This window comes from Entelurus aequoreus, linkage group LG06 (assembly GCF_033978785.1).
Source record: "Entelurus aequoreus isolate RoL-2023_Sb linkage group LG06, RoL_Eaeq_v1.1, whole genome shotgun sequence".
Classification (NCBI taxonomy): Eukaryota; Metazoa; Chordata; class Actinopteri; order Syngnathiformes; family Syngnathidae; genus Entelurus; species Entelurus aequoreus.
In genome coordinates this window covers 25,988,160-26,003,844 of record NC_084736.1, presented here as the reverse complement: position 1 = coordinate 26,003,844, position 15,685 = coordinate 25,988,160, and the positions used below count along the sequence as shown (strand labels likewise).

The 15,685-nt window shown below is 38.0% G+C and overlaps 2 protein-coding genes across 5 annotated transcripts in view; one reads left to right on the top strand and one right to left on the bottom strand.

The window, feature by feature from the left end:
- The first annotated feature begins 263 nt into the window (after positions 1-263).
- si:ch211-198p11.6 (uncharacterized) lies at positions 264-8,274 on the top strand. 3 transcript variants are annotated; one of them, XM_062050419.1, is made up of 5 exons: positions 264-537; positions 602-700; positions 4,097-4,137; positions 4,210-4,320; positions 7,489-8,274. In XM_062050419.1, the coding sequence occupies exons 3-5, from the start codon at positions 4,132-4,134 to the stop codon at positions 7,843-7,845; spliced, it is 474 nt and encodes a 157-aa protein (XP_061906403.1). In that variant the 5' UTR covers positions 264-537; positions 602-700; positions 4,097-4,131; the 3' UTR covers positions 7,846-8,274. The 3 variants fall into 3 exon arrangements, with proteins under 3 accessions (XP_061906403.1, XP_061906402.1, XP_061906404.1); XM_062050420.1 differs by having other exon boundaries at positions 275-700; positions 7,489-7,626; positions 7,692-8,264; XM_062050418.1 differs by having other exon boundaries at positions 264-700; positions 7,489-8,273.
- Positions 8,066-15,685, bottom strand: part of srrm2 (serine/arginine repetitive matrix 2) — a 28,452-nt gene continuing 20,832 nt past the window's right edge. The window contains exons 10-14 of one of the 2 annotated variants that reach the window (XM_062050379.1): positions 14,893-15,685; positions 12,138-12,821; positions 11,745-11,807; positions 8,311-8,400; positions 8,066-8,228 (exon numbers count right to left, since the gene is read on the bottom strand). The exon at positions 14,893-15,685 is cut by the window's right edge and continues 715 nt beyond it. In XM_062050379.1, coding sequence (XP_061906363.1) covers positions 8,189-8,228; positions 8,311-8,400; positions 11,745-11,807; positions 12,138-12,821; positions 14,893-15,685 — 1,670 coding nt within the window. In that variant the 3' untranslated portion in view covers positions 8,066-8,188. Of the gene's footprint in view, positions 8,232-8,310; positions 8,401-11,744; positions 11,808-12,137; positions 12,822-14,892 lie in introns of both variants that reach the window. The other variant, XM_062050378.1, reaches the window with a different exon arrangement.

Genomic DNA, 15,685 nt, shown 5'->3' with positions numbered 1-15,685 from the left:
ACATATTCTGGAAATCAATTACTTACTTTCATTATAGTATGAGTCCATTGTATCAGTTGTTATGTGTAATTTATTAATGCTGAAATTCTGACAACTGACGTTTCAGCATTAAGGATGGTTTACGCCATTTACGCAAGCGTTCTTCTTCTCCTCCTCTTTGGGCTAGCCGTTTAACCATCAAACAAACTCCATGGGAACATCGCCCCCTGGAGTTACAAATTCCGATGGGTAACAGATTTCGGTACAACAACTGAAATCTTCAAATCAATAAGTTCGAAATGCTTTCGAATAATGTGTTTTGAGCCTTCTCGTGACCCGTCCGTCTCCATGACAACACTCCTGCCGCCATATTGTTTTGTGGCGGCCAAAACGCGAGCTTCTTCTTCTTGTTACGATGCATTTTTAGTTTTTTTTTTAACGTGAAATTAAACAGACGTGGTCTCGTTGGCTCGTTTTAGATGAATCTTTCAATCCCGTCCGGAAGCGCACCGAGCAGTGAGATGATTTGTGGCAGTGAAATGTGACGAGCAGGCTAACGTAACAAGCTATAGCTGCTTCGCGTTGAAATGACGATGATTGACTTTTCTTCTTTCTTTTAAAGTTTCACGTCAATGTTTCCCGCCACACAACAAGGACACGGACTATAGCGTCTTATTTCCTGTGTGCTTTGTCGCCTTTCCCACATAACCTGCAATACCAGGTGAGCGCAGTTCTACAGGGGGTGTGCTACATTTTACCTGTCTGAGATTTGTTTCCCTCAAGCCATCCATCCATTTTCCTACCGCTTGTCCCATTCTGGGTCGCGGGGGTGCTGGAGCCTATCTCAGCTGCAACCCGTCATACAGATCTTCGGTGCAAGGGATGGATTTTTTAATTTTTGTATTTTTTTACCTAGGAATTAGGTATAAGGTAAACATTCCAACCATTGTACCGAAAATCTTGTCGGACTAGTACATTGAAAAGTATATTAAGGAGCAAACATAATCAACCTTTTTGAGATCATACATTTATATCCATATTTATATTTACTGCCTTCTAATGGAATTAAGTGCGATGTGCTTCAAAACCTTCAAACGAACGGATTAGTTCTGGTGAAGTCCGGCAAACAACGATGGAATCCTCAGAACCTCAAACTGGACCATATACTCTTGACTACGAAAACGATGAACGTCATTTTTGAAAACGATGAACATAATTTATGAAACGATATCATCATTTATGAAAACGATGAACATCTTTTTTCATTTATGAAAACAAACATTTATGAAACGATGAATATAATTTATGAAAACGATTAACATAATTCATGAAAACCAGGGGTACCCAAACTACGGCCCGCGGGCCGGATCCGGCCCCCCAGCATCCAAAATCCGACCCACAGGAAGTCCCATGTAAAAAAAAAAAGTTTTCTTTTTCTTTTTATTTAAAGTTTTTATTTTTATTTTTATTTTTTTATTTTTTTGGTAATCTTTCCTTTCTAATCCATTTTCTACCGCTTGTTACTCTTGGTGTCACCTAGACGCTCAGGAAAATCATATTGTCTAAAAATGAATTTTCCCATTGATAACGTGACAATGTTTAAATGTTGATGAACATCAATGTTAGTTGATGAACATCAATGTTAATTGATGTTAAATGACAAAACGGATTATAAAGACAATGTACACTACCGTTCAAAAGTTTGGGGTCACATTAAAATGTCCTTATTTTTCAATGAAGATAACTAAACTAGTCTTAACTTTAAAGAAATACACTCTATACATTGCTAATGTGGTAAATGACTATTCTAGCTGCAAATGTCTGGTTTTTGGTGCAATATCTACATAGGTGTATAGAGGCCCATTTCCAGCAACTATCACTCCAGTGTTCTAATGGTACAATGTGTTTGCTCATTGGCTCAGAAGGCTAATTGATGATTAGAAAACCCTTGTGCAATCATGTTCACACATCTGAAAACAGTTTAGCTAATTACAGAAGCTACAAAACTGACCTTCCTTTGAGCAGATTGAGTTTCTGGAGCATCACATTTGTGGGGTCAATTAAACGCTCAAAATGGCCAGAAAAAGGGAACTTTCATCTGAAACTCGACAGTCTATTCTTGTTCTTAGAAATGAAGGCTATTCCACAAAATTGTTTGGGTGACATGTTCTTAGAAATGAAGGCTATTCCACAAAATTGTTTGGGTGACCCCAAACTTTTGAACGGTAGTGTATATACGTATATATATATATATATATATATATATATATATATATATATATATATATATATATATATATATATATATATATATATATATATATATATATATATATATATATATATATGTATATATATATATATATATATATATATATATATATATATATATATATATATATATATATATGTATATATATATATATATATATATATATATATATATATATATATATATATATATGTATATATATGTATATATATATATGTATATATATGTATATATATATATGTATATATATATATATATATATATATATATATATATATATATATATATACATATATATATAATATATATATATATATATATATATATATATATATATATATATATATATATATATATATATATATATATATATACATATACATATACATATATATATATATATATATATATATATATATATATATATACAGCCTGGCCCCCGGCCAAATTTTTTCAACCCAATGCGGCCCCGAGTCAAAAAGTTTGGAGACCACTGATGAAAACGATGAACATAATTCATGAAAACGATGAACACAATTTAATAATTAATGTTATCTATGAAAATGATGAACACAATTTATGAAAACAATGCACAATTTATGAAAACAATGAACATCATTTATGAAAACGATGGAAATTATTTATGAAAATGAACATTATTTATGAAAACGATAACCATCATTTATGAAAATTAACAGCAATTTATGAAAACGAAGAACATCATGAAAACAACTGGTTAGTTAACTTATTCAAACTGGTAAGTTAACTTACTATGATAACCTAATATAAACTGGTTAATCAACATATTCAAATTGGTTCGTTACCATACCATGACAACGTAATATGACCTGGTTAATTAACTTATTCAAACTGGTTAGTTAACTTACCATGAAAACCTAATATAACCTAGTTAGTCAACTTGATATAACCTGGTTTGTTCATTTATTCTAACTGGTTAGTTAACTTACTATGGCAACCTAACACTCACTGGTTGATTAACATAGTCAACTGGTTAGTTAACTTACCATGAAAACTAATATAACTTTAACTTAATATATACTGGTTAGTTAACTTACCACAATAACTTCATTTAGACTGGTTAGTTACTTAGTCAAACTGGTTGGTAAATTGGCCATGACATTTTAATATAAACTGGTTAGTTAACCTATTCAAACTAGTTGAATTAGCATTACAACTTAATATAAAGTGGTTAATTCACTTATTCAAACTGGTTAGTAAACTTATGACAGCTTAAAATAAATAGGTTAGTTAACATATTCAAACTCGTTATTTAAATGATCATGGGAACTTAATATAAACTGGTCAATTAACTTATTCAAACTGGTTAGTTAACTTACCACAATAACTTCAGTTAGACTGGCTAGTTACTTATTCAAACTAGTTTGTTCACTTACCATGACAACTTCATATAAACTGGTTAGTTAACTTGATATAAACTGGTTGGTTAACTTATTCCAACTGGTTAGTTACATTCCCATGACAATGTAATATGAACTGGTTAGTTAATTTCACTAACCACTTTGAATAAGTTAACTCATTGTGACCATGTAATATAAACTGGTTAATTTACTTATTCAAACTAGTTAGTTAACCTACCATGACAACCTAATATACATTGGTTAGTTAACTTACTAAAACTGGTTAGTACCATGGTGACTTAATACAAACTGGTTAGTACCATGGTGACGTAATACAAACCGGTTAGTTAACTTACAATGGCAACCAAATATAAACTGGTTAGTTAACTTATTCCAAGAGTTTGGTTAGTTTATTGAACTTAAGTAAGTAGAAATAAAATTGACAGGTGTGTGTGTTTCCCTGCAGACGTGGAGGAGATGTGACGTTTGTGCTGGCTGAAAATGAGCGTAAGCAAAGTTTGCTGATGTAAAAGTCAACCTGAGCCTCCATGATTGTGTCATGAAGTTTGTCATCTTTAGGTCCTTCCTGCCTGGGGGCTGTCCATCCCACTGCCTGCTGTCATCTTCATCGGCGTCTCCATTTACATGCTCGTCTTGGCGCTGGCACTCTGGATACGATTCTGCCTCAAGGTTGACCTCACAGACTAACAAACATTGCAGTGTTAATGAAACAAACAAATATGGCGGCATTTTGAAACAAGCAAACATGATGGCGGTGGTAACGAAACAAACAAACATGGCGACGTTATGAAACAAACAAACATGGCGGAGGTAATGAAACACACACATGGCTGTGTTTATGAAACAAACAAACATGGCGGCGTGTTAATGAAACAAATATGGAGATGTTAATGAAACAAACATGGCGGCATTATGAAACAAACAAACATGGCGGTGTTAATGAAACAAATATGGAGATGTTAATGAAACAAACAAACATGGCGGTGTTAATGAAACAAACAAACATGGTGGTGTTAATGAAACAAACAAACATGGCGGCATTATGAAACAAACAAACATGGCGGTGTTAATGAAACAAATATGGAGATGTTAATGAAACAAGCAAACATGACGGCATTATGAAACAAACATGGCGGTGTTAATGAAACAAACAAACATGGTGGTGTTAATCACAAACAAACATGGCTGTGGTAATGAAACAAATATGGCGGTGTTAATGAAACAAATAAACATGGCGACGTTATGAAACACACAAACATGGCGGTGTTAATGAAACAAACAAACATGGCGGAGGTAATGAAACAAACAAACATGGCTGTGTTAATGAAACAAATATGGCGTGTTAATGAAACAAACAAACAAGGCGGTTTGAATGAAACAAACAAACATGGCGGTGTTAATGAAACAAACAAACATGGCGGTGTTAATGAAACAAACAAACATGGCGGCGTCGTTAATGAAACAAACATGGCGTGTTTAATGAAACAAATATGGAGATGTTAATGAAACAAACAAACATGGCGGCGTTATTGAAACAAACAAACATGGTGGTGTTAATGAAACAAACAAACATGGCTGTGTTAATGAAACAAATATGGCGGTGTTAATGAAACAAACAAACATGGCGGTGTTAATGAAACAAACAAACATGGCTGTGTTAATGAAACAAATATGGCGTGTTAATGAAACAAACAAACAAGGCGGTTTAAATGAAACAAACAAACATGGCGGCGTCGTAAATGAAACAAACATGGCGTGTTTAATGGAACATATATGGAGATGTTAATGAAACAAACAAACATGGCGGCGTTAATGAAACAAACAAACATGGCGGTGTTAATGAAACAAACAAACATGGCGTGTCGTTAATGAAACAAACATGGCGTGTTTAATGAAACAAATATGGAGATGTTAATGAAACAAACAAACATGGCGGCGTTAATGAAACAAACAAACATGGCGGTGTTAATGAAACAAACAAACATGGCGTGTCGTTAATTAAACAAACATGGCGTGTTTAATGAAACAAATATGGAGATGTTAATGAAACAAACAAACATGGTGGTGTTAATGAAACAAACAAACAGGGCGGCATTATGAAACAAACATGGCGGTGTTAATGAAACAAACAAACAAGGCGGTTTGAATGAAACAAACAAACATGGCGGCGTCGTAAATGAAACAAACATGGCGTGTTTAATGGAACATATATGGAGATGTTAATGAAACAAACAAACATGGCGGCGTCGTAAATGAAACAAACATGGCGTGTTTAATGGAACATATATGGAGATGTTAATGAAACAAACAAACATGGCGGCGTTAATGAAACAAACAAACATGGCGGTGTTAATGAAACAAACAAACATGGCGTGTCGTTAATGAAACAAACATGGCGTGTTTAATGAAATAAATATGGAGATGTTAATGAAACAAACAAACATGGCGGCGTTAATGAAACAAACAAACACGGCGGTGTTAATGAAACAAACAAACATGGCGTGTCGTTAATGAAACAAACATGGCGTGTTTAATGAAACAAATATGGAGATGTTAATGAAACAAACAAACATGGTGGTGTTAATGAAACAAACAAACATGGTGGTGTTAATGAAACAAACAAACAGGGCGGCATTATGAAACAAACATGGCGGTGTTAATGAAACAAACAAACAAGGCGGTTTGAATGAAACAAACAAACATGGCGGCGTCGTAAATGAAACAAACATGGCGTGTTTAATGGAACATATATGGAGATGTTAATGAAACAAACAAACATGGCGGCGTCGTAAATGAAACAAACATGGCGTGTTTAATGGAACATATATGGAGATGTTAATGAAACAAACAAACATGGCGGCGTTAATGAAACAAACAAACATGGCGGTGTTAATGAAACAAACAAACATGGCGTGTCGTTAATGAAACAAACATGGCGTGTTTAATGAAATAAATATGGAGATGTTAATGAAACAAACAAACATGGCGGCGTTAATGAAACAAACAAACACGGCGGTGTTAATGAAACAAACAAACATGGCGTGTCGTTAATGAAACAAACATGGCGTGTTTAATGAAACAAATATGGAGATGTTAATGAAACAAACAAACATGGTGGTGTTAATGAAACAAACAAACATGGTGGTGTTAATGAAACAAACAAACAGGGCGGCATTATGAAACAAACATGGCGGTGTTAATGAAACAAACAAACAAGGCGGTTTGAATGAAACAAACAAACATGGCGGCGTCGTAAATGAAACAAACATGGCGTGTTTAATGGAACATATATGGAGATGTTAATGAAACAAACAAACATGGCGGCGTCGTAAATGAAACAAACATGGCGTGTTTAATGGAACATATATGGAGATGTTAATGAAACAAACAAACATGGCGTGTCGTCAATGAAACAAACATGGCGTGTTTAATGAAACAAATATGGAGATGTTAATTAAACAAACAAACATGGCGGTGTTAATGAAACAAACAAGGCGGTTTGAATGAAACAAACAAACATGGTGGTGTTTATGAAACAAGCAAACATGGCGGCGTTGTTAATGAACCATACATGGAGGTGTTAATGAAACAAGCAAACATGGCGGCGTTGTTAATGAACCATACATGGAGGTGTTAATGAAACAAACAAACATGGCGGCGGTGTTCTGTTGCAGGAGAGATATTCGCTGTGAAACAAAAAACATGGCGGCGTTGTTAATGAAACAAACATGGTGGTGGTAATGAAACAAATATGGAGGTGTTAATTAAATGAAACAAACAACCGTGGCTGTTAATGAAACAAATATGGAGGTGTTAATGAAAAGAAACATGTTGCAGGAGAGATATTCGCTGGCGTGCGACTGTGGCTGTCCAAGCTGGTCCGTGTGGGAACATTGCTTCAACGTGGCGCAGTCATGTGACTGTCGCCTCCCCTCGCTGCGCTCCTGTCTGAGGGACATGTGCGCCTCCCCCTCCGTGAGTGGCGCACACGTGGTGAGACGAGCCAGCTGTGACGTGTCTTCATGCTTCTTTCATCTCAGTGTGGCAGGTGGGATTGCGCGTGCACGTGTCAGCCTCCTGAGTGCGAGTCCTGCAACTGCCTTTGCTTCGAGATCCGCGTCAAATAGCAACCACAACACGGAAGCTAAAGTCATATGTATCGTGGCCACTAGGAGGCGCCAAAGTCGACAGTGAAGCCTAGTCATATGTATTGTGGCCACTAGGAGGCGCCAAAGTCGACAGTGAAGCCTTCAGTGTTCCAATCTGACAATGACGTCATACGTCTGCATGTGTTTACCTTTCCATTTCAATTCTTTGACATGTTTTTATGACAAATGTGTATTTTATTTTTTTTATTGACGTCACCATGAGACACATTTGAAAGCTAAATGTGGACATTGAAGAGACGTGAGAATAAAATGTACAATTATCTTTATTCTTCTGAGGAAACTTCATGAAAGAACATCTACACTACACAACAAAGTCACATGACAGTCACATGACCCACACGTGAATCTCCTCCACTCAAACGCTCTCATTACTTCCGCCTGCTGCTGGACGTGCTGCCAGGTGACGGCCTGCTGCAGGCGAGGGGAGACAAGTGTTAAAAGGTCAAAGTTCATGCTCAGGTAAGTAAGTGGGTGCACACTGTCATCTGACCTGCGGCGAGAGGAGGCGTGGTCTCCTCGCATGTGTCGTGGCGGCGAGTAGCTGAGCGAGCGCGAATCTCGCAGCGAGTCTGCCGGCAGCCTGTCGGAAAACAACGAGCGTTGTCACCAAGAGCACAGGCAACACTTCCTCTCCCTGTCTCAATTAGTGTACATGTGTTTTTAGTGCGTGTGTTCAGTACTTATACTTGTTTTTTTTAGTGCATAAGTGTGTCCCGTATGTATACTTGGTTTTTTGAGTGCACAAGTGTGTTCAGTATGTATACTTGTTTTGAGTGCACAAGTGTGTTTTGTACGTATGCATGGTTTTTGAGTGAATAAGTGTGTTCAGTACATATGTTTTTTTTGAGTGCACAAGTGTGTTCGTTACTTATACTTGGGTTTTTGAGTCCATAGGTGTGTTCAGTACGTATACTTGTTTTTTTTAGTGCGTTAGTGTTCAGTACATATACTTGGTTTTTGAGTGCATAAGTGTGTTCAGTACGCATACTTGTTTTTTTGAGTGCGTTAGTGTTCAGTACATATACTTGGTTTTTGAGTGTATAATTGTGTTCGGTACTTATACTTGTTTTTTAAAGTGCATAAGTGTGTTTGGTACTTGTTTCTTTGAGTGCACAAGTGTGCTCGGTACTTATACTTGTTTTTTTGAGTGCATAAGTGTGTTCAGTACTTATACTTGTTTTTTTTGAGTGCACAAGTGTGTTCAGTACGTATATTTGTTTTTTGAGTGCACAAGCGTGTTTGGTACTTATACTTGGGTTTTTGAGTGCGTTAACAGTTCAGTACATATACTTGGTTTTTGAGTGCATAAGTGTGTTCAGTACATATTTGTTTTTTTGAATGCACAAGTGTGTTCGTTACTTATACTTGGGTTTTTGCGTCCAAAGGTGTGTTCAGTACGTATACTTGTTTTTTGAGTGCGTTAGTGTTCAGTACATATACTTGTTTTTTTGAGTGCATAAGTGTGTTCAGTACGTATACTTGTTTTTTTGAGTGCGTTAGTGTTCAGTACATATACTTGGTTTTTGAGTGCATAAGTGTGTTCGGTACTTTAACTTGTTTTTTTGAGTGCATAAGTGTGTTTGGTACTTGTTTTTTTGAGTCCACAAGTGTGCTTAGTACTTGTTTTTTTGAGTCCACAAGTGTGCTTGGTACTTATACTTGTTCTTTTGAGTGAATAAGTGTGTTAAGTACGTTTATGTGTTTTTTTGAGTGCATAAGTGTGTTCAGTACGTATATTAGTTTTTTTGAGTGCATAAGTGTGTTGGGTACTTAAACTTGGTTTTTTAAGTGCATAAGTGTGTTCAGTACGTATATTAGTTTTTTTTGAGTGCACAAGTGTGTTCAGTATTTATACTTGGGCTTTTGAGTTCATAGGTGTGTTCAGTACGTATAATTGTTTTTTGAGTGCGTTAGTAGTGTTCAGAACTTATACTTGTTTTTTGAGTGCATAAGTGTGTTCGGTACTCATACTTGGTTTTTTGAGTGCATAAGTGTGTTTGGTACTTTAAATTAGAGTTGTACAGTGTACCAATACTAATAGTGTACCGCGATACTAATTGATTGAAATCGGTACTATACTGCCTTTGAAAAGTACTGGTACCGTTCTTTCATCTGCTGCGGTGACTACAGAGCCGAGGCGCATGATGTTGAGTGTGTCAAAACGCGCACACAAAGTGCATACAAGCAATAACATACTGGGAGAGGAAGAATGGCACAAAACTAAAATTCTACTGGTTAATAAAGAGGGTGGTGAAGTACAATATGGAGGTATTTGGGCTTCAAAACTAACGGTAAAGGTGACGCTTTAAACAAGGAAGCTTCAAGTGTTGCTTTAAAACACGCCTCGCCAAACGTGGCGATTAGTATTACCACCTTTGCTTTAAACTTAGGTCAACATTGAAATAATGAACATTCAAATCTGCACAAGGAGTTTAAAGAGTGACCGGTAATAATGTTGTTGTTACACCTGTCCTGCTGTTCTGCTCTGGTGCAAACTGTCATCAAGGAGCACAGGGCAGACGTTCCCTTCAGGGTCGATGTTTTCGTTGGCGTTAACACACTTCACTTTACAGTGGGTCTGCTAAGCTTTGCTTTTCGGTTGCTTTATTATTAGTTTTGCAGGACACAACTGGAGCCGTTCATTCATCTACTGCGAAATGCATGCGCTACCTCTCCCTCTCTTTAATCGCCCACTCACTCACTGACGTCACTCAGACAACACGTGGCCATTCTCAGAAAACTCTCTCATAAGTTGTGCACATGTAGATACATCACATGTAGATACTAGACTCGCACACAGCTGCTTGGCTTGATGCCAAATATTAGCGGAGTTAATATGATTAATGACTGAATTTGGTAACAAATTGCTACAATTTGTGTTTTATCTCAGGTTTTACCTGCTCCATGGCTTATCTTTGTACATTTATCCATAGTTTTGTTTTTAGTACTCACTAATACTTGTATTTTTTTTAAAGCACAGACCAGGATTGGCAACCATAAATCATAAATAATGTAATATTGTGTTAATAAAGCTTTTTGATTATATTATAATCTAATTCTTATGGAAAATTGTAAATTGTTCTTTGAGTGCAACAAGAAAAACACATGTGTTTAATGCCCTTTAATTTATACTTTAACCTTCTAAAATTGTACTTTGAGTACAATAGGAAACATATGTTTTTTGTATTGTAAGATTTTCTGTTCAAATAAAGCCAAAATTGAAATGTTTTCGTAGTTCCCTTTATTTGGAAAAGTATCGATAAACATTTTGGTACCAGTACCAAATTATTGGTATCGGGACAACCCTAGTACTTATACTTCGTTTTTGAGTGCATAAGTGCGTATACCTAGTTTTTTGAGGGCGTAAGTGTGTTCACGCTTAGAAGTACAGCAAAATGCAGTACACTGTATTTAGGTGAAGTGGACACTTAACTCTTAATAGGCACCATGTTGTGTACGTGGCAGAAGGAAAGTTTACATAACGACTGAACACAACTCGTAGTGAACCGGCCCAAATTGTTAGCGTTATTTTCAGTAAGAGTCCGATGACTGTAATGATTATGTACAGTAGTACACTACTTTTTGCAGTGTACTCACATAAGTATTACATTTAAGACACACAACTGTTGCTGCACAACTGAGAATCCAAATTACTTTGCATAAATTGATTGCTGTTCTGTATTGTTTTAAAAATAAGTGTTTACAGACATAATTGGATGTAACACAGACAAGTGATGAGTGACAGCCAGCACAGCTAAAATTGAGGTGACAGCCATCTTGCTAACAAGGCAGTGTGAATTTTGGTGTAAAAAAAAAAAAAGTACATTTTTGTGATGCTGCTCGTTAAGTTTTTTTTTGTTAATAATTACGAACTACATTACATGTTGGCGTGAATCCAGATACACATTTTCTGTTCATTCTTACCTTTTCTTCTTCTCGTTTTTATCACCGCCTGATGAAGAGCGCGAACGCTCAGCTTTTTCTTTCCTGGAGAAAAAAATTAACATTAAACAACCAGCAGCTTGTCACTTCCTGTTTCCTGTTTACCCTTTCCCTTGTCACTTGTTGTTTCCTGTTTACCCTTTCCCTAGTCACTTCCTGTTTACTGCTTACCCTTTACCTTTGTCACTTCCTGTTTCCAGCTTGCCCTTTACCTTTGTCACTTCCTGTTTCCTGCTTACCCTTTACCTTTGTCACTTCCGGTTTCCTGCTTACCCTATACATTTGTCATTTCCTGTTTCCTGCTTACCCTATACATTTGTCACTTCCTGTTTCCTGCTTACCCTATACACTTGTGACTTCCTGTTTCCTGCTTACCCTTTTGCTCGTTGGTCCTCAGAGTCCGAGCTGTCTGAGGAGGATGACGAGGACGAGGAGGACGAGGATGAAGATGAGCTGGAGCTGTTGCTTCCTTTCTTGTCCGTCTTGGCCTCCTTCCCGTTGACGACACGCTTAAGTCGTACTTCCTCCTGAGACTGGCGGGCCGCAGGGGGCGATGGCTTCCTGTCCTGAGAGCGCGAGGACTCCTTGCGCTCTGATTGGCTGCCAAGCGGCAACATGGAGGTCACAGCTGAGTCTTTGCGAGGAGCAGCCGAGTAGGCGGAACTACTTTTCTGCATCTTGTCTTCACGACTTTTGTCATCCTGCTGGTTCTTCTTGTCTTTGGCCACAGCACTTCGCTCTCTGCTGTGTCCAGACGAGGACGAGGACGAGGATGAGGATGATGATGATGAGGATGCGGACGAGCTGGAAGAGGACGAGGAAGACGAGGACGAAGATCTACTGGGTTGGCGAGTGTCTTTCATGACGACACGTTCCTTCCCTCTCCCTCGCTCTTTGTCCGTCTCTCTCAGACTCTTTCCGTCTCTTTCTGTGGACGCAGGCCCATAACTCTGAATCTTTTGTATCGGTGAAGGCGAGCGATTGATTGGCTTCTTCAGCGAAGGTGATGGCGAACGACTGTCCAACCTTCTGCGTGGCAGAGAAGGAGGGCGGCGGCACCTAGGGAACAAAGATGGTGGGTCATGTGCACGTCTGGAACCAGAAGTTTTGATAGACTACATTTTCTCCCACAAATGATTGCAGATAAACCACATTGTCAGCATCTTTCTCACACTAAATGAAACATTAATGTCAATCTCAATAATTATAATAATATTCATAATAATGCAAGATTTATTGCAGAAAAACACAATGTCAGCATTATTCCCACACTCAATGAAGCACTAATGTCAAAACCAATATTAATAATAATGATAATCATAATAATGTAATGGCAGATAATGTAAGCATTATTCTTACACTAAATAAAGCACTAATGTCAATAGCAATATCAGTAATAGTATTATTAATAATAATAATAATGCAAGTATGATTGCAGATAAACCACACTGTCAGCATTATTCCCACAACAAATAAAGCACTAATGTCAATAATAATAACGCTAGTTTTTCTTTCAAACGCAGTAAACGTTTTAGTTGAAATTAGAATATTAAGAACTTTTAATTGCCCTAATAAGTAAACAATACAAATAAAATGGACTCTAATTCTCTGCCAGCAAAAATTGCACATCAATAAATATTGTGGCGAACTTGAGGGGTTCCTGGCACGAATCCAGCTGTCACCATTTTAGCCACTGCTGTTGTGTCCTTAGGCAAGACACTTCACCCACGTTGCCTCTAGTGCCGCTCACACTGGAGTATGAATATGAATAATGTTTGGTGTATGAATATGAATAATGTTTGGTGTATGAATATTAATAATGTTTGGTGTATGAATATTAATAATGTTTGGTGTATGAATATTAATAATGTTTGGTGTATGAATATGATTAATGTTTGGTGTATGAATATGAATACTGTTTGGTGGTGGCCGGAGAGGCTGTAGGCGCAAATTGGCAGCCATGTTTCTTTCAGCCTACCTCCAAGCAGCTGTGGCTACACATATCTCTTATCATGAATGTGATTATTATTATTATAATCAAATGTAACTTCCCACCATCAATGTCTTTTTATTAATATTATATTGGAATGTAGCTTACCACCATCATTATTATTATTAAATGTAGCTTGCCATCATTTTGTTTATTATTAAATGTATCTTACCACCATCAATTTGTATATTAGTATTATCAATTGTAGCTTACTCGTATGTCTTTATTATAATGATTAAATATAGCTTACCATCATCAAGGTGTTTATCATTATATTAAATATAGCTTACCACCATCAAAGAGTTTATTAATGTTATTATTATTAACTGTAACTTACCACCATCAAGGTGTTTATTAATAGTATTATTAAATGTGCCTTGCCACTATAAATGTGTTTATTAATATTATTAAATGTAGCTTACCACCATCAAAGCCTTTGTTATTGTTATTAAATATAACTTACCACCATTAAGGTGTTAATTATTATATGCAACTTACCACCTACTGGTCCCACATTTCCTAAAAAATAATGTTAAAAACAACTTACAAGTTTTGTCCAGCGGTTTACTGACGTATAAACTTTGACTGCAAATGAATATCGGCTGCAAATATCAGGTATCGGCCTCCTTGACTACTAATAATCAGTATCTATATCGGCCCTGAATTTTTTTTTTCCCTAGTTAGTAAAACTGGGTTGAGTGGCTTGTTTTATCTTTTTTTTTTGCCATTACTTTCCAACAATTTGGACATTACTTACTTGTTCATCAGTGTTTCTGGTTCTTGTTGATCATGTTTGAAGCAGAAATAATTCCACGCCAAACATTTGGTTTTGCAATCATTGTTTTTCCTCCTAATTTGTGTTAACTTTGCGGTGCTTCTCACTATAGCTCGTCGCTATAGTGAGACACAGAGACAAAGGTTAATGGCTGACAAGAGGGTTCACTCCATTCATTAAATGCTGCTTTTAAACAAACTCAGGTGCTGAGAACAACGCACAGAGTGAACCCTCTTGCAAGCTGATTGAAAGCGACAAAGAAAGAAACCAAGGACGTGAGAGCAAAGTTATAGAGTTCATTATCGTTGGATCAATAGACAATTGGCCCAGGCATCAGAGTTTTAACGTTTTTCCAGGCTGCTTACCTGACAACAGGGCTCCTCCTCGGGCTCCTGGTCCTGGATCCACTACGCCTCCTCGGGCTTCTGGTTTTAGATCCACTACGCCTCCTTGGGCTCCTGGTCTTGGATCCACTACGCCTCCTCGGTCCCCTGGTCCTGGATCCGCTACGCCTCTTCGGACTCCGGGTTCTAGATCCACTACGCCTCCTAGGACTCCTGGTCCTGGATCCGTTGGTCCTCATGGGGCTCCTGGTCCTCATGGGACTCCTGGTCCTGATGGGACTCCTGGTCCTGATGGGACTCCTAAACCTGGACCCGTTAGTCCTCATGGGGCTTCTGCTCCTGGACCTGCTGCGTCTGGCAGCACGCTCACGTCCTCTGTCCCTCTGGCGGTCTCTGTCCCAGTCTGAAGGAGGACTGGTTCTCCTGTGGCGGGGGAGTGGGTCCTGGTACTGTTTGGGCGGGGTGGCACGGGACGGGGGCGAGCGTGACCTCCTGGTTGCAGGACTGGTCCTTGTGGCGCGTCTTGATTGGTCGACTCTGACCTCTGACCCCCTCACCCTATCAAGTCCAGCTAGTCGGGGGCAGGGCGGCGGACTGGGACTGTACCGCTGCTGGCCTTTGTTTGGAGGGGCGGGCACAGGTCCTGGTTGGGGGCGTCGCTCATTGCTTTCCGTCTGTTTCTGGGGTCTGGTAGGGGAGGCGAAGCTTTCCATGCGTCCGTTGGCAATGTACCTTTGAACGGCCTCTCCGACAGCAGACGAGCCACGTTTGTCTTTGCTGGAAGTCGTTTTGGTTTTGTCCTCGTCTTCAGAGG

What these genes read in the sequence shown, in the direction of transcription:
- si:ch211-198p11.6 (XM_062050419.1), top strand. An exon ending in GGATACGATTCTGCCTCAAG is followed by an intron (nt 4,321 to 7,488) that starts GTTGACCTCACA and finishes AACATGTTGCAG; the next exon opens with GAGAGATATTCGCTGGCGTG.